Source organism: Patagioenas fasciata, chromosome W, assembly GCF_037038585.1.
Source record: "Patagioenas fasciata isolate bPatFas1 chromosome W, bPatFas1.hap1, whole genome shotgun sequence".
Taxonomy (NCBI): domain Eukaryota; kingdom Metazoa; phylum Chordata; class Aves; order Columbiformes; family Columbidae; genus Patagioenas; species Patagioenas fasciata.
The window spans coordinates 67489545-67509008 of NC_092559.1; the positions used below are offsets into that span (position 1 = coordinate 67489545).

At 41.3% G+C, this 19464-nt stretch overlaps 1 protein-coding gene across 1 annotated transcript in view; it reads left to right on the forward strand.

Annotated features, from left to right (window-relative positions):
- Window positions 1–314: 314 nt before the first annotated feature.
- The window catches only part of LOC136114644 (Golgi phosphoprotein 3-like), a 51552-nt gene continuing 32402 nt past the window's right edge, over window positions 315–19464 (forward strand). The window contains exons 1-2 of the mRNA XM_065860070.1: window positions 315–772; window positions 18766–18897. Coding sequence (XP_065716142.1) covers window positions 560–772; window positions 18766–18897 — 345 coding nt within the window. The 5' untranslated portion in view covers window positions 315–559. The remainder of the gene's footprint in view (window positions 773–18765; window positions 18898–19464) is intronic.

The following is a 19464-nucleotide window of genomic DNA, read 5'->3' on the forward strand; positions in this document are numbered from 1 at the left end:
ATGAAATCAAGCAGACTTAAGGTTGTAAATAAGGCACTTCTTAAGGAAAAAATATTAATTTAAGAGAGCGTACTACTCAGCCCCTGGGTTATGCCACAGCGGGCACCGGCCGTCCCCCTCCCTCTGCCCAGAGTATTGGATTAACTGTCCTCCACAGCCTCAGGTAACAGTTAGTAACAGCCTGGACTCCCTAAGGCCGAGGGGCCGCATCCCCTGGGCGCCTCGTCCCCACCTCCTGCCCCGCAGGGAGCTCCTCCCCCCTGCCTGCTCCTGCCACATCCTCCGCTGACATCAGCCCGCGCCGCCATATTGGAGGAGAAGCTACCTCCGCCAGCTCAGCCGCTGCAGGAGGAGGGGGACGTCTGCCCCTACGGCCACTGCCTCCGTCTCCTTTGCTGCGGCTGAGCTCTGCTCCCCATGACTACCCCTGGTCGGCCGCTGTCCCGGTGCGGATAGGGCGGACGCAGGAGCGGTTCCCGTCCCTTTTTCTCCCTCCTTTCGAGCTGTCGCCAAGCCCTTTTTCCCGTGGCGGGCCTTTACCTTCCCGCCGCCTCTAGCCATGACTTCCCTGACCCAGCGTAGTTCCGGCCTGGTGCAGCGTCGGACTGAGGCCTCCCGCAGCGCCGCCGCCGACAAGGAGCGGGGGGTGGGGGGCGGCCCGGAGGATGAAGGCCGCCGGGACGAGCCCGGCGACGACGAGAAGGGCGACTCCAAGGAAACGCGGCTCACCCTCATGGAAGAGGTGCTGCTCCTGGGCCTCAAGGACCGCGAGGTACGGCCAGAGCTGTGGCGGCGGGGCTGGGGCGGGCTGAGGTGAGGGGCGCTGGGCAGGTGGTGGCTGAGGAGCCCCAGTGGTGCTGGGGGGCTTTGGGGAGGGGGTGCCTGAAGGGACACCGGTTATTCAGGGGATTATGGAGGTTGTTGATGGGGAAGGGGAGCCTAAGTGCAGATAGGGTGCCGGTGGGATGGGGGCAAGGACGCTGCTGGGTGAGTGTTGGTTTGGGGCAGAGGCGTTGCTGGGGCCGGGACTGTGATGTTGCTAGGGCTAGGGATGCATGCTGGAACAAGCTTGGGATTTTGGAGGAGATGGGGAAGGTACTTGGATGTTGGGCAAAAGGGAACCTGGCAGAGATTTCGGATTGCACTTTGGATGCAGGATTTGCAGAAGGACTCTAATATTTGTAGCGTCTCAAGGAATGCAGTGTAGGGCTTGGGGGAAAGTGTGGACCTGGAGCCTCTGACAGCATTGGTGGTTGATTTAGAGGCCCTGGTTAGACCCGTGATGTTTATACTCATACTTACCCGTAACTCTAATGTAGGAACCTTGTCTACTATGTATTATTGTCAGACACAACTACATGGTACTTTTGGGGTTCTTGGATGCTTTAGGATGCTTAGCAACCCTTTTTAATAAGGCTTTCCAGACTAACACATGTTAAAAATGTTTTAAACTTTGTGAAGATATGTTTGACAAAAATAGGCCTTGAATGAGAAGTGTGTCAAAATGAGGAAATGGCATTATCAGTGATGCCCAGCGACAGGATGAGAGGCAATGGGCACAAACTAAAGCATAGGAGGTTCCATCTGAATATGAGGAGAAACTTCTTTACTTTGAGGGTGACAGAGCACTGGAACAGGCTGTCCAGAGAGGTTGTGGAGTCTGCTTCTCTGGAGACATTCAAGACCTGCCTGGACGCATTCCTGTGCAATCTACTCTAGGTGAACCTGCTTTAGCAGGTGGGTTGGACTAGATGATCTCCAGAGGTCTCTTTAAACTCCAACCGTTCTGTGATTCTGTAATTCTGTGGTTTTGCTAAATTTATAACTTGAGTGTCATGATATTGTGAATAACGGTCATTGAGGAAAGTATACTTCTACCAGTGTGCTGGATTTTTTGTTTCATTTGAAAGAGGTAGTCAATATAAAAAGCTTGCACACTGCAGAAAGACAGTCCTGTTAGTTTGGTTTCATGTGGTGTATGGCGAAGCATAATATGCCTTTATTTTAGATATGAGTTATATGAATTTAATTAAGCAACCTGCCTTTTTTTTCATAGTGATAAGTAAACTAATGAAGCCACTTCATTGATTTGGGTGGAAGTCTCTTAAAACTGTGTGTGTTCATGAGCACAGAATAATGGGGGGAGCTGCTAAATTATATGTTCTTTGACTATATGTTGCATCTAAAATAAATTTGTTGGTTGATAATGAATAGGTTGAAGAGTAGTTTTCCTAGTTAACATTTGTTTTTCAATGCATGTGTCTATATCTGTATGTATACCTGCCGCCATAACATATTTCTCTTTCAGATTGTGTATTTTGGGCTATATTCTTCTGATCCAATTTTTTTTTTTAGATGGACCTTGCCATGGCATCCTAATAAAGTTAGTAGCTATTCACCATGTTGTGTTCTTCCACCTGTTGAATCTGAAAACTTGTGTTTGCATGTTTCTCTTTCTATATACCTGAATAGTTGTAGGAAAGCAAATTAGGCATGACAGATACCTGGCAGGATTACCTAGGAGGTCTTGCCTTGAGGATGGTGGGATAGACTGGGTGATCTTTCAGTCTTTTTATTTTCCCCATGATTGTTTGCTAAATCTTCTGAATTTTTGGGCATTAGGCTATAAATATTTAAAGGCAGGGAACATTCTATCTGCCTAGAAATGATATACGGTGCAAGTATTCCTAGTATATCAAAAGTTAATTATTAACATGGGGCCTAAAAATCTAGCTTTGCACTGATGTACATCAAAATTGTAAATCATCTAACTTTGCTAAGTACTACAGTGGCAAACACTGCAGATAATCTAATATTTTTGTATGGATAAAGGAACTTAGTGATTACAGTGGCCCAGATATTCACAACTCCCTTGGGATTTTGCAGTTGAGACATCAGACAAAACGAATGATAATGTCATCTATAGAGTAGGGGGCTTATATGCACAAAGTGCAGCATACACAGTTTCTGAGCTTTGTTAGACATGAATCACTAGGGTTTGTATTTGCTTGTGCCCTTCTCTCTTATACTATGTAAACTGCTTTGACTCCACAGTTCTTCCCCTTTTAAAACTGTAGAAGAAAACTCTAAAAAGCTAAAAAACCCTATAGATGCATTTTGATTTTTTTCTTTTTTTTTAGTTCTCTATTTTTCTAATGATAAGTAAGCAAAGCTTAGATACTTTATGCATCTGGAAATGCATTTGTGTGAGATTTTTGTCATGACAGCAAGCAGAGAAAAGCAGCCAATATTAGACCTACTTTGTCTGCATTAGAAGGACACATCACATTTGGGGTTTCTTACTGTTTTTAAGAGGACTGTACTGGGTCTGGCTGGGCTGGAGTATAGTTCATTTTCTTCATAGTAGACAGTATGGTGCTATGTTTTGGTTTAAAATAGAAAGCTAAAACCATATTGATAACATAAAGCAGTGTTGAAAACACACCCATGTTTTAACTGTTGCTGAACAGTGTTTGCACAGTGTCAAGACTCTGTCAGTTTCTCACTGGGAGCAGAGTGAGTAGGCTTGAGGTATGAAAGAAGCAGGGAGGGGGGACAGCCAGGACAGCTCACCCCAACTGACCAAAGGGATATATGCTGTATAGTGTCATGGTCAGCAAGGGAGGAGGGGGAGGGATTGGTAAAGGTGGTTATTGCCTGAGTACTGTCTCAGCATGAGTCTGCATGTGGGAGTGGTGAGTGAATGTCTTTGCATCATGTGGGGTTTTTTGTTGTTTGTTTGTTTTTTTTCACTCTAGTTCTTCCTATTCTCCCCCCTCATCTCACTGGGGGGGATTGGGGGAACAGTTGTGTGGGACTTAGTTGCCAGCCAGGGTCAACCTACCACTAGGAGACACTAAATGTGTGCAAGATTTGTGTTGTAAACTTCTGGTTGTTGTATCTAGGCAGGATGTGAGCTATTTTTCTGATCCTGCTATATTTGCTTACTGCTGTGGGAAGCCTTGTTTTTTTTTTTTGAATGAAATATCTAATGTGGAGGATTTAAGCACCAGTTATTTCAAATAAATGTCAGATTTTATGTTCAGTAACAGTAGCTGGTAGTGTAGAAATCAATTTGCAGGTTATGGAACAAATTAACTACATCTTTTATTTTGCACAAAGTATGGAGAATAGAGATTGGACCATGATGGAAGGTTGTGAAGGGGTTTCGTTAGAAGGAGATATGTTGTTGAATTAGTCAGGCCCAAAGGAATCTCAAGGCCACTTCGAGAAACTGAGAACAGAATCTGCTGTGAGAAAGAGGGGCGTTTCTTCATTAACAGGGCCTCAGCATGGCGTGAGTCGTCGGACCTATCATCGGTGGGGCTCCAGCGTGTGGACTGCCCATGATACTCATTTAGCGAATCCATGCTTGGAGCGTGGATTCGTGATTAGAGAATAGTTGCGTATATAAGGAGATATGTGTCTGTAATAAATGGCTTTGGCGTGATTCACATTGAATCGGAGTGCTGAGTCCTTTATCGTTCCAACAGAAGGTGTCTTTGCAAGAGCCACACAAATATTTGAAATCATTATCTGCACATGTATGCACTTAACAATGGTGAAAGTTAGGCTTCTAAGTTTGTCTTTTCATTTCTAAATGAACAGTCAGACTCTTAAGTGTTGATTTGTTCAGGGGTCTCTTAAGGGTTCAGCATTCTGCATGTGTTAGTTGCTTCCTCTTCAGCAAAGTCACTTTATTTATTTATTTAAGCTTTTTATTAACTTCATTTTAGTGAAATGTTTCTGTAATACATACCTGTGTACATGCTTAATTTAATTTATTACAAATCAAATCAGAGTAGGATGAGAAATAAATCCAAATCTTAAAACATTTTCCTCCCACCCCTCCCTTCTTCTTGGACTCAACTTCACTCCCAGTTTTCTCTACATCCTTCCCCTGAGCGGTGCAGGGGGACAGGGAATGGGGGTTGTGGTCACTTCATCACATGTTGTCTCTGCTGAAGAATTATTTAACCAGAACCCGAACCCTGAGTCAGCTGAGTATGAATGAGTTGGGGTAAGACCACACAATTCCTTGTCAAAGGAAATTGATTTGGGTCTTGTCAGAGAATACTGCCACAGAAGCTGAATTTGGTTTAGTGTTTTAATCTGTCTGGCATTGTGCAGTACTGTAGCATCTGGAAGTATAAGATTTTTGTAGAGGTAATCTATACTTATTAGATATATAGATTAATATATGTGTATTGAATGTATATTGGAAAGTTACTGACAATTTATAGGTCATTAAAACACATGCAGAATTTGACCATGTCAGCTTTTCTTGTTTGAGATTTATTCACTTTCAACTGCAGCTTCTGTGCTGTGGTTACACTCATCTTCAGGTAGATAAAATTACAATAACCTGCATTGGAAAGAAAAGAATGGATATTTTTGATCCCGTGAAGGTGATTATGGATCAGTTCATACAATAAGATACCTGTAGTGAGAGCAGCCTAATATTAAGTTGAGGGTTCAAATAATTTTGGATGTTCCAACCTGTCTTCAATGAATGTTGCAATAAAGCTTTTCCTTTTTCTCCTCTTCCATCATTATTTTCTGTTGTTTGCATTTTTTCCCAACTTCTTATGAGTATGGTTAGTTATGCTGGTAAAAAGATTTTAATTGGTTCTCACTGGAATTTAAGGTGCTTTATATGTTTACAGTCTCTTTAAGGTTACTTGAATAGCTGAGTCACTGCTTTATAAAAATCTGTATAAGGACCTATTAGGTTGGTGCAAAAGGAATTTTAGTTTTTGCATTGTTGAAATTTGTCATTTGATATTGGAATACATTGTTAAATAAACGTGGTTATGTTATACATAATTTTAATGTTCTTTGTTTTTCTGCTACTGACTTATTACTTGCTGTTTATATTTATTTTAGACTATGGAAATTATATTAGACAAAAAGCAAATTCAAGCATTTTTCTTACTTGAGTTCAAAATGGGTCGTAAAGCAGTGGAGACAATGCACAACATCAACAACGCATTTATCCCAGGAACTGCTAAAGAATGCACAGTGCAGTGGTGGTTCAAGACGTTTCGCAAAGGACATGAGAGCCTTGAAGATGAGGAGCATAGTGGCTGACCATCGGAAGTTGACAATGACCAACTGAGAGCAATCATAGAAGCTGATCCTCTTACAACTACACAAGAAGTTGCTGAAGAACTCAACATCAACCGTTCTACGGTCGTTTGGCATTTGAAGCACATTAGAAAGGTGAAAAGCTCAATAAGTGTGTCCCTCAGGATCTGACCGAAAATAAAAAAAAAGCCATCATTTTGAAGTGTTGTCTTCTCTTATTCTACACAACAACAAACCATTTCTTGACTGGATTGTGATGTGCAATGAAAAGTGGATTTTATACAACAACCGGCGATGACCAGCGCAGTGATTGCACTGAGAAGAACCTCCAAAGCCAAACATGCACCCAAAAAGGTCATGGTCACTGTTTGGTGGTTTGCTGCCACTCTGCACTACAGCTTTCTGAATCCCAGCAAAACCATTCCATCTGAGAAGTATGTTCAGCAAATCGATGAGATGCACCAAAAACTGCAATGCCTACAGCCAGCATCGGTCAACAGGAAGGGCCCAATTCTTCTCCACGACAGTGCTCAACTGTACATCACATAACCAATGCTTTCTAAGTTGAACGAATTGGGCTACCAAGTTTTACTTCATCCACCATATTCACTTGACCTCTCACCAACCAACTACCACTTCTTCAAGCAGGGAAAATGCTTCTACAACCAGCAGGATGCAGAAAATGCTTTCCAAGAGTTCGTTGAATCCCGAAGCACGGATTTTTACACTACAGGAATAAACAAACTTATTTCTCGTTGGCAAAACTGTGTTGACTGTAATGGTTCCTATTTTGCTTAATAAAGATGTGTTTGAGCCTAGTTATAATGATTTAAAATTCATGGTCCAAAGCTTCAATTACTTTTGCACCAACCTAATAGATAAGGAGGAACAAATGCTGTCTGGCTGCACAACAGGATCTACGAGCTTCAGATTATTAGAATAAATATGCAGTTTTGGTATTGACTACCTGTTCTATTTGTTATTGAGAACTTGGAACTTGTGGACTGTTGGTTTTTTTTTTGGGGGGGAATGGGGGGGGTGGTTTTTATTACTTTTCTTTTTTAAAAAAATTTGTGTTCATTTGTACCAGACAGGTTTGCTTATTTTTACGTTGAGAAGCTTCTTGCTGGAAGAATAAACTTAGGTAAACTTTTTAAAAGTGTACCTTATTTCTAATATAATTGTTTCTTTTTTTGAAAAGGATATGGTTGAAGTTTTTAGGATTGACTTGAAAGGTCAGGTATCAGATTTGTTGGACTGAAGACTTTATAAAATATGCTCAATATTAAATTAAGCATATATAGCATCCATCTTGCTGATTTTTCTACCCCGTTCAAGAGATTCAGAAATCATGTTAGATATTCCTTATAGAATGATGATGTTCCTAAATAAAATACTAGATTTTTTTTCTCATCTAAATAATCCATAAACTTGTTACAGTAACTCATTTATTGACTTTGATCTGCCTGAGATATCCACTTTTATTTACATTATCACAAACAAGAGATTTACTTACCTGCAACAATAGCATGCAATGTTTCTTTCTAATCAGCAATTTTACTTTCAACTGAAAGAACGGGAATCACAGAATCATGTAAAGGTGTCAGAAGCTGACATTCATTTATTCTTTTGTCCTCTCCTACCCGTCTGCTAGCACCTCCATTTAATTGTATGACTTGACCTGAATATCCAGGAGGATGTACTGTTTCTGTTGTAGAACACTGATGATAGATGAATTTGGAATTCATAAAATGAAGCTTTTGGATCAACAGAAAGGATTGAAATTCTGTGCTGAAACATACATTTATAATAAACCAGGTACTTTCATTATCCTTTGTATATACATACTGCTTGTATTTTGTATTTTTATCTCTTTGGATTTGGGAACAGTTTGAAGGAGATGTGTTGTAGAAGTTCTTTAGGTCATTCCAGTTGCTTTGAAAAAATCAAAATATTAGTAACGTAGAAAGACTATGTAAAGGAAACAGTATATTAAGATGGTTCTCATCTTTTTTTGAGAATATGATAGTCCCATGCTCCTCAGTCTGCTAGTATTCTTCATTAAAATCAAAATACTTAAGTGTTTGTCATCAACAATCATAGCTATGAAGCAGATTAAAGTTGTAGAGTTGTTTGCAGCAGATTCTTATGTTGGAGATAGGATGCAAGGGAAAGAAAACAACCATTTTTTACTTAAAAACTGTGGCAGCTCAAAATTCCTATTAACTTTTAACCTGTTGCAATGTGCAGCGTATGCTGTTATGCCTTTCCTCTCTCCCCTTCCTAGCTGTCTTTCTGTAGATCCTAAAATTACTACTTCAGACAGGAACTCCTTGACTAAAAAAGTGAGAGTTCTGTCACAATTGTGATCAAATCCATTATGAAATACAACTTGCCACAACCCATGTTTCAAGAGAAATTGTCTCTGCCTGGTCTTTTGCAGTAGATTTCAAATGGGTGGCAAATGATCATTTTGGATTATTATGTTCTGTCTGTGCTTTGTGCTGGCTAACAATAAGGTAGTAGACACCTCTGAAAGAACTTGCTGTTGCTTCAGAGAATCAGAAAGGGGTGCTAATGCCTTCCTGTCAGATTTAAATAATAAAACTTCAAATTTATGATGATTAGGGTAATCATTGCTGGGGTCCAAAATGGGGAGAACAAGGTAATGATGAATATACTGCATGATACCTTAAGCATTATGTCTTTTGTGCTTACCAAGTAACATGAATCAAAGAGTATATTGAAAATCATACAACCTTATATCTTGAAATAGTTCATTATATTTAGTGTGCATCTACTTAAGCTAAATGATTAATATTGAGCTTGAATTGGGCTCATCCACTGACCTGTGAGTAGTAAAACCATTGCCATACAACTGACTTATTTAGCTGGGAGAGCTCAAAGTAGGCTCATCCAGGCTGTCGTATTTATAGAATAAAGTGGTTGACTCATAGTCAAATTGCATACAGTAGGAAAAGTATGCACGAGACTCCCTGTGCCCACAAGTTACCGCCTGTCAGTGTGCTGTTCTGCTTCCTTGTGGATCTCCTGGAAGGAGTTCTTGGCCTGGCTATGGCTCAGGCCCTTACCTCCTCTGGAGCCTGGACCAAACTGCTGTTGGTTTGGCTTGAGGGGGGATGGTTGAGTGCATCTGCCATAGTAGGGCATTTCCATTCAGGATCTCTTCTCTGCCCCTTCCTTTCCTGCAGGCTGTGTGTATGAACCCTGCCTCCTATTGCACCCTGCATGCCAGCATCTGTAGGAGACTGGGTCCTAGTATATTGTTTACACATTTTTGTATGCAGATCTGAGCTGGGGTATTCCTACAGTAAGAAGGAAGAAGCTGCAGGAGCCTGCGCTTTGCTCAGTAAAACTAGATGCAGCGTTTTTAAAAAGGGAAAAAAGTAATACCTGGGGAACTACAGGCCAGTCAATCTCACCTCTGTACTCAGCAAAATCATGGAGCAGATCCTCCTGGACACTATGCTAAGGCATATGGAAAGTAAAGAGGTGATTGGTGATAGCCAACATGTATTCACTAAGGGCAAATTGTGCCTGATGAATTTGGTGGCTTTCTATGACAGGGTTATGGTGTTGGTGGATAAGGGAAGAGCAACTGACATAATCTACCTGGACTTGTGCAAAGCATTTGACACTGTCCTGCGCTACATCCTTGTCTCTAAATTGGAGAGACATGGATTTGACGGATGGACCACTCGGTGGATAAGGAATTGGCTGGATGGTCGCACTTCAAGTGTTGCGGTCAATGGCTCAATGTCCAAGTGGAGACCAGTGATGAGTGGCATTCCTTAGGGGTTGGTATTGGGACCAGTATTATTTAACATATTTGTCGGGGACGTGGACAGTGGGATTGAGTGCACCCTCAGCAAGTTTGCCAGTGACACCAAGCTGTGTGGTGCGGTCAACATGCTGGAGGGAAGGGATGCCATCCAGAGGGACCGTGACAGGCTTGAGATGCGGGCCTGTGTGAACCTCACAAGGTTCAACAAGGCTAAGTACGAGGTTCTGCACATGGGTCAGGGCAATCCTAAGCACAAATATAGGCTGGGTAGAGAATGGACTGAGAGTAGCCCTGAGGAGAAGGATGGTTGATGAGAAACTCAACATGACCTGGCAATGTGTGCATGCAGCCTAGAAAGCCAACCGTATCCTGGGCTGCATCAAAGGAAGCGTGACCAGGTTGAAGGAGGTGATTCTTCTCCTCTACTCCGCTCTCGTGAGACCCCACCTGGAGTACTGCATTCAGCTCTGCTGCCCCCAACATAAGAAGGATATGGACCCACTGGAGTGAGTCAGGAGGAGGGTCGCAAAGATGATTGGAGGGCTGGAGCACCTCCTATGAGGAAAGGCTGAGAGAGTTGGGGTTGTGCAGCCTGAAGAAGGCTCCGGGGAGACCTTATAGCAGCCTTCCAGTACCTAAAAGGGACCTACAAGAAAGCTGGAGAGGGACTTTTTACAAGGGCATGTAGTGATAGGACACGGGGTTTTAAACACAAAGGGGATAGATTTAGATTAGATATAAGGAAGAAATGTTTTACCATGAGGGTGGTGAGGCACTGGAACAGATTGCCCAGAGAAGTTGTGGATGTCCCAGCATTGGAAGTGTTCAAGGCCAGGTTGGATGGGGCTTTGAGCAATCTGATCTAGTGGAAGGTTTCCCTGCCCATGGCAGGAGGGATTGGAACTAGATGATCTTTAAGGTCCCTTCCAATCCAAACCATTCTATGAATCTACGATATCGGTAAGGCTTACTTGCTTGTCGTATGCTAATATAATCGTGTGGCTTTTCCCTTCCTCTTGGAGCAGAAACAAGAATAAGATGCCTGCTCACCACATATAGCGTACATATTTTACTATTTTGCCCACACCATTTGTGTGAACAGGTCTAAGGAAATCCATGAGGATCGTAGAAATTCCGATCTTTATAAACCTGGAAGTGAAAAGTTAATGTATTGCATGTCATGGTAAAATGACATGGGGAAGGGGGCTGGAGTAGGATAATGAGTGTCACCGTTTGGTGGTGGGGAAGTGCAGCTGAAGAGGCAAGGTAAAAACAGGGAGTTGGAAGGTAAGGTAGGTTGGATAACACTGAGGTACAGGGCTATCTTTAGGAGATAGGCAGTATTTAATAAGTGAGAGTTTCAAGTGATTAATGGCTAACTGAACAGGAAGACGTGTGAGCTTGGGAATTAGTAAGGGGCATGGGAAGAGGAGAAAGTGAATAAATGCTACAAGAGGTGGTGGGAGAGAAATGGTCTAATGAATGTGGATTTTGGATAACTGCTTTAACCAGAAAGGGGATCTTAGTCTTAGCTCTGTGCTTTGCCATACCTGAGTGGAAAGTTTGAGCTTTCAAAGTTAATATGGTAACAAGTTTCTGTTATAAACTTTATTTTCATTTCCCTTTATGCTTGTCTAGCAAAACTAGTTTTTACTTGAAAATTTCTAGGTTAACTCTGACAAAAAATGCTTTTGTGCTGTCTTTGTGTAAATAAACATGACAGTTGTAAACATTTGTTTGATCTTTGAATCAATGTAGATTTAAAATTTTGTCATGTGAGCTATTCATAGTTTAAAGTGCTCTTCTAGTGTGATTGCTGTCAGATAAAAGTAATTCCCTGCTTAGCAACTTTAATGAAATAAGTATTTCATTGAGTTAGGGTGTTTATAAAATTATTAAAGACTTGTAGGAAGACAGCTAAAGCAAAAATATTTGGTGGTTTATTTGAGAGAATGCTAGTGCTATTTAAGAGCATTAAATAGTGAAATGACTTGCATCTATAAATAGTGACCTTTGATCTTCAGTCTAAGTGTTCTGAGACTGTTAGGTGTTTGGAATATATTACGAGAACAACATTACAAGTTCCAACCAAATTCTTGTTTCATAACCTGTAACTGGCAATGGTCAGGCCATATTCAGAGAACATGGAATGACTATTCCTCCAGTGTACACTGACTTCAACTGAGTGGGGCTTCCCAGGCCATGCGTAGCTTACAGATCAATTGCTGTCTGTCAAACTTCTTTATCTCCTATGAATTTAACTATTTTTTTTAAAAAGGTGTGTTTTTGTTTTGTTTTTTAAACTTTTTCCTTCCTATAAAAACAGTTTAATAGAAACATAGAAAAGAAGTTGATCTTTGACTTTTCCAACCTGTAAGCTAGCTTCATTTACCACCTTCTAGTTCTTGTCTGTGGAAAAAGAAAAAAAAAATTGTTTCCTGTGCAAATAGTACATTATTCTATATTGCTGTTCTACCTCTATGTACATTATTATTCTCTCCACCCCTTTTCTTCGCTGTCCATTTATAGCCTCTTTAATAGGCAGTAGTTCTATGATGCTGAGTTTTATTGTTTCTCCTTTGTGCACCTTTTTCTAGTTACGCTGTGTGCCATTTAAAGTAGGTGTCAAGGAACTGTTTGCAATGTTGAAGATAAATGTCTACTTCTACTCTGCTTCAGGTACACCAGGAAGTTTGAGTTAATTTAAAGGATTATTTAATTAGACTGTGTGCTAAACTGACCTTCTGTGAAGGTTCCTTCAGTTGTCTGAGATCTTTGTAGTAAGTGCTAAAGACGATCAGTCTATCTGCCTGGACTATCTGGAAAGATCAGTTTAATGGATTGAAAAATGTTCAGGATGACACTGACTGTTATAAAATATCTTTTCCCTCACTGTTTAATTGCAGTATAATCTCGGTATGTTGAAATATGATGTCCCTTATCTTGTGGATCACCTGCAAACTCTGAGCCTGTGAAAAGAAAAAATCAACCAAAAAAAACCCAAAACAAACACATACACACACACAAAAAATGAACCACAAACAAAAAAACTCAACAAACACAAAAAACCCAAACCAGAAGGTGAGGCAGTATACGTTTTATGACTTTAATGTCATCTAGCCCACTAGAGCAGTCAGTTCCATTTATAAAGACCATAATCTCTTTGATCTGACTTTCAGGATCACTTAATTAAAAACTGTTAGATGGTTGTGCAGTCTCTATCCTTGGAGGTTTTTCATGACATTATAGAACCCTGAGGAACTTGATCTCACATCATAGCTGAACCTGCTTTGAGTAGGAGGTTGGACTAGAGAACTCATGTGGTCCCTTCCAACCTGATTTATCTTATGATTCTGTATTTCTCTGCAACCCACAGCCTGAGGCATATATGTTGAATAACTGCTGAAGCAGAGAAGTTTACATCTGGTAATTGCTGCTGGGAGTAGTGTAGTTAATGCCACTGTCATGGTTTAACTTGAGCTAGCAATATAGCAAAATACAACCACGATAGCTGGTCGCTCACTCCCCCCCCCCCCTTTCAAATAGAGGAGAGAATCGAAAGAGAGGGAGAAACTTGGATTGAGATAAACGCAGTTTAATAAAATAACAAAATAGTAATACACTACTAGTAAATATATAGATAAAATAGAATGTAAAGATAGTGCAATTCCTTATGAATTCCGTCTGTACCGAACAGCTGGTCACAGCACCCTGGTCCCAAACAGCTGACCCCAGAGAGAGAAAAGAGGAAAAAGGCAGAAAGGCCCAGAGGCCTCTGCAAATGGCAGGATGGCAAAAGACCAAACCAAAGAAAGTCCTGAACATAATTCTGTCCAGTCTCTTACAAAGAGAACTCGAGATGAAGAGAGGGACTGGAAGATCTCAACTCTCCTTAAATATGAAGCATGACATTAATGGGATGGAATACTCTTATTAATCAGTCTGGATGTCAGTCAAGGTCTGTCCCATCCATGCCCTCCTTCCTTGATACATTGCACCTGTGGGCAGAGCACTCAGAATGTCCTTGGCTCTCAGATCAGAGCAATTAAAAACATTAACTCTGTCCATGGGTGTTATCTTCTTGTTCTCAAACTAAGTCCAAATAATGACCATGCTAGCTATGAAAAAGAAAGGTTTCCAGCTGCATGAAGAAAATTAATTAATTTTCAGTCAAACTAGCACAGTCACTTCATTAAAAAATGCTCACTTCAAAAATAAGTTTTGGTTTTCATTACTAAAGAAGGGAAAAAATTTCTAGCGCTTGAATTGCTTGCACAATAACACTTCTTGTGAATAAAAAGAAGTGGATATTTGTCATGCCACAGCTGTAAGTTTGTTCAATAGATTTTTAGTTTGTGTATGTGTTGTTTGATTTCAAAAATTATTTTTATGTAAAGACACTATTTGATTGAAAACAGTAGAGTGTAGGAGTTGGGTTTTTTTTTTATGTGTGTTTCTGTGGTGTTGTTTTTTTTTTTTTTTTTTTTGGGGGGGGGGGGTGTCTTTTAGTTTTTCATCAAGCAAATACTACTCAGTATTGTGCATGTTTTTTGGCAAATGTCTGGTCCCAACCAAAATCTTAATTTACAGAATGGCTCAAAGTATCAGCTCTGAGTAGAAGGCTGATTAGATAACTTCTAAAATGCCTTTCCAAACTTGTTTTTATGTCCTTTAAAATAAATGTCTGTGACATATTTCAGTAATTACTTTCCAGAGATTCAGAGCTCTTGTAAAATTTTAGGAAGTATTGATGAACTATATAATACAGCTCTTAAAATATTAGATTGGCACAAAAGTATTTATGGTTTCAGACCATGAATTTTAAATCATTATAATTAGGCTCAAACACATCTTTATTAAGCAAAATAGGAACCATTACAGTCAACACATTTTTGACAATGAGAAATAAGTTTGTTTATTCCTGCGGCATAAAAATCCATGCTTCCGGGATTCTACGAACTCTTGCAAAGCATTTTCTGCATCCTGCTGGTTGTGGAAGCATTTTCCCTGCAAAAAGTTGTCAAGATACTTGAAGAAGTGGTAGTTGGTTGGCGAGAGGTCAGGTGGATATGGCAGATGAGGCAAAACTTTGTAGCCCAATTCATTCAAATTTTGAAGCATTGGTTGTGTGACATGCGGTTGGGCATTGTCATGGAGAAGAATTGGGCCCTTTCTGTTGACCAATGCGGGCTGCAGGCATTGCAGTTTTTGGTGCATCTCATCGATTTGCTGAGCATACTTCTCAGATGGAATGGTTTTGCTGGGGTTCAGAAAGCTGCAGTGCATCAGAGTGGCAGCAGACCACAAAACAGTGACTATGACCTTTTTTTGGTGCAAGTTTGGCTTTGGGAAGTGCTTTGGAGGTCCTTCTCGGTCCAGCCACTGAGCTGATCATCACCAGCTGTTGTGTAAAATCCACTTTTTGTGCCACTTCACAATCCAATCGAGAAATGGTTTGTTGTTGTTATGTAGAATAAGACGACACTTAAAAATGATGATTTTTTTTATTTTTCGGTCAGCTCCTGAGGCACACACATATCAAGTTTTTTCACCTTTCCAGTTTGCTTCAAATGCCGAATGACCGTAGAATGGTCGAGGTTCTGTTCTTCAGCAACTTCTTGTGTAGTTGCAAGATGATCAGCTTCTATGATTGCTCTCAATTCGTCATTGTCAACTTCCGATGGCCATTATGCTCCTCATCTTTCAGGCACTTGTCTACTTTGCAAAACTTCTTGAACCACTACTGCATTGTATGTTTGTTAGCAGTTCCTGGGCCAAATGCATTGCTGATATTGCGCATTGTCTCTGCTGCTTTATGACCCATTTTGAACTCAAATAAGAAAATCACTTGAATTTGCTTTTTGTCTAATGTCATTTCCATATTTTAAATTAAATATAAAATAAACGACAAGTAAGACATCAGTATCAACAAAACTTAAAGCAAGAAAAGCACATTACAATGATGTATAACAACCACATTTATTTAAGAATGTATTCCAATACCAAACAGCAAATTTCAGCAGTGCAAAAACTGCAGTTTCTTTTGCACCAAACTAATAAGAAGTGTGTGTGTGTGTGTGGGGGTGGAACCATGCAACAGCAACTGCAGCCAGAGAGAGGAGTGAGAATATGTGAGAGAAACAACTCTGTAGGCACCAAGGTCAGTGAAGAAGGAGGGGGGGCAGGAGGTGCTCCAGGTGCCAGAGCAAAGATTCCCCTGCAGCCTGTGGTGAAGACCGTAGTGAAGCAGGCTGTCCCCATGCAGCCCATTGAGGTCCATGGTGGAGCAGATATCCACCTGCAGCCCATGGAGGACCCCCACGCAGGAGCAGATGGATGCATCCGAAGGAGACTGTGATCACATGGGAAGCTCGCACTGGAGCAGGCTCCTGGAAGGACCTGTGGCCCTGTGAAGAAAGGAGGCCTTGCTGGAACAGGTTTGCTGGCAGGACTTCTGACCCTGGGGGGACTCACACCGGAGCAGTCTGTTCCTGAAGGACTGCACCCCATGGAAGGGGAGCCACGCTGAAGCAGTTTGTGAAGAACTGTAGCCTGTGGGATGGACTCACGTTTTAGAAGTTTGTGTAGGAGTGTCTCCTGTGGGAGGGCCCTATGCTGGAGCAGAGGAAGAGTATGAGGAGTACTCCCCCTGAGGAGGAAGGAGCAGCAGAGACAATGTGTCATGACCCGACAGCAACCACCATTCCCCGTTCCATCCCCTTGTGCCACTCGGGGGGAGGAGGTAGGGAATTCCAGAGTAAAATTAAGCCTGGGAAGAAGGGAAGGGGTGGGAGGAAGGTGTTTTTAAGATCTAATTTTTATTTCTCATTTTCCTGTTCTGATTTGATTTGCAATAAATGAAATTATTTTTTTTCCCAAGTCAAGTCTGCTTTGCCCGTGATGGTAATTAGTGAGTGATCTCTCCTTGTCCTTATCTTGAACCACAAGCCTTTTGTCATGTTTTCTCTCCCCTGTCGAGCTAAGGAAGGGGAGTGACAGAGCAGCTTTGGTGGGCACCTGGTGTCTCGCCAGGGTCAACCCACCACAACATCCATCAAGTTTTAGAAATATATGTTTTCAAAGGATTTAAATGACAAAATAGTATCTGTTCCAAATATTTGCTTGAAAACTTTTGTCTTTTGGTTTACTGTATTCAAGCTGAAAAATCTGTTCTGTGGTTTGTACTGATTGCCACATTTGTGTTTGGACTTTAAATTTCCAATATACTCCATATTTTATGTAATATCAATTCCCCCCCCCCCCCTTCCCCCCAGGTTATTATTATTTAATTGGTGCCATATTGTTTATGGATGTAAAATCATGTTAATATTTCTCAGGAAACTCAAATAAGCATGTGTGATGTCAGTAATGCTATCCCATCCAACTCAGTGGGGTAAAGGCAGAGTTAACTTTTAAATACTCTGTGTGGTAACTGGGAGTAACAACAATTACTCAAGAGGTTTAATTAGATCACAAATTCACTTAAAACTCAGTGGAATTACAGCAAAATGTGGCTTGGCAAAAACTTGTAACTATATCATAAAACTTAACAAGACTTCAACAACAAAACTCACAACAATATTACCCTTATGTGCCCAGAATAAATTGAGAAAGAGAGAGAAAAGAGATAAAGATATCAGAAGAGAGGTAAGATTTCACCACTCCAGAGGTCAGTTCATCCAGCGACAATCTCTGCATTTTTCTTGGGGTGGTGGGTACCACACAATGCAACACAAAACAGTGTCCCCAGTGAGGAGATTTTTATACTTCAGTTCATTTGCATGTGAAATAGGAGAGGGCAGCTCATCTCCTCCCTCTGCTCACTCCTCATGCTAATTAAGGAGATTGTCCCAGAAGTGAGTTGGTTGGACCTCTAGGGCTAGCTGGTAATTCATGATTTCCCCTTAGCTGATGGTCATAGCTGAATGACCCTGCTTTTGTTCAAGCCCAATTAATGAGGTAGGCCTCAAGGAAGAGATACAGTCCTGCCTCCACAGCACTTATCTTTTCCTTCCTGCCAGAAGTTGCAAAAACCAGCTGTTTAAGGCGTATGTGTACACATACACAGGCATGTCGCAGGAAGAGCCAGAGGCCATGAATGCATTGCAAAAAGCAAGTTTTATTTTGGTTACCTCTCTACTGGGGGATCTCCGAAGCCACACCTAAGCTCCCAGGCAGAGGTGACACAAGTGGGGATGCAGGTGCTGGTAAATTCAGCCCTGCTGGAAGATCACTGGGCCTGCTGAGCTCGCCTGTATTTCAAGGCTTCAGGCATGTGCAGCCTCCCGCTCTTTCTCACAACAAAGCAGGAATCTCAGACATAGTGATAAGGTGCCTAGAGTTTCTCACAGGCCTATGTTATCTAACACAGAGGTTCTACTCATCAAGCCCACAAGGTCAGTAAAACAATTAGTGTGATGTGTGTGCTTTTTCTACAGACTGGCACAAGTCACTTGAGCGTATTTACATTTAACTAATGTCCTTGCCAAATCTTCCGCTATATCCCCATACAGCGTAACAAGGTGCATACCATGTCCATCACAAATGCCAAATGCCTGATGTCTTAATGATGATATGTTTATTTTGACTCCATATAAGCTATATATTTTGAAGTTCTTGATATCTTGCTGTTTTGTTTTGTTTCACTTTCCTGAAGTTTCGCTGTCTTCAAAGAGCAGAGACTAAGTGTCGAAACTAATAGGGGATGAGTCTGTTTTCTCTTTCATGTTTTCAATACAGGAATGATAGTTGACTGGTTATGCTACTTCAAAACTATATGAGGGCTAGAGAACTGCTTAGAGAATGCAGTAAGCCTCTTTTTCTATTTGCTTTTGGGTGGAGATGGAAACATCTTACTGTCTCATTCTTCACAGGGTTACACATCATTCTGGAATGATTGCATCTCCTCAGGATTGCGTGGCTGTATGTTAATCGAATTGGCATTGCGAGGGCGTCTTCAGTTAGAAGCTTACGGAATGAGGCGCAAAAGTCTATTAACAAGAAAGGTAAGTGAAGGAAAATGGTCACATTTACTTTTTTGTCATGCTCCAGGCAATACAGTAGCTGTAAATTACAACTGATTGTAAGAAAAAGACATTTTTTTCTTTATATGGGGATAGGGATTCTGAGTAGTGACTTAAGACGGAGAGAGTTATTACCCAAAGAGTTTAAACAGTGAGCTGAAGTGTCTTGTAAAATCTTCTGTGCTTGTTTTCTGCACCTGTTTGTTCTTTTGATGTGTTCCTGCTGCTGTTGGAAACCTTGCACAAACAGTTGGCAGTGGTTTTGGCCAGGATGTGGTGGCAGCGATTGCTGCTGAGAGTCAGTAGCACCAGTTGTAATCTCCTGAAGGAAATGGGTTTTGCAGTGTTGGTGAGATGTGAGCTGGGGCTGAATGGGATGGCTAACTGACAGCCTGTCAGATGTATCCTGCAAGTCACCAGTTTAATTCTGGTGTACACAGTATTGCAGTTAGTGCTTGCAGTGCACGGGAAGGAAACAATCCTTGTACCTTGGGCCCCTGAGAACACAGAACTGTATCTAGTTAAAGCATGTGTCTAGTGTGTTAAATT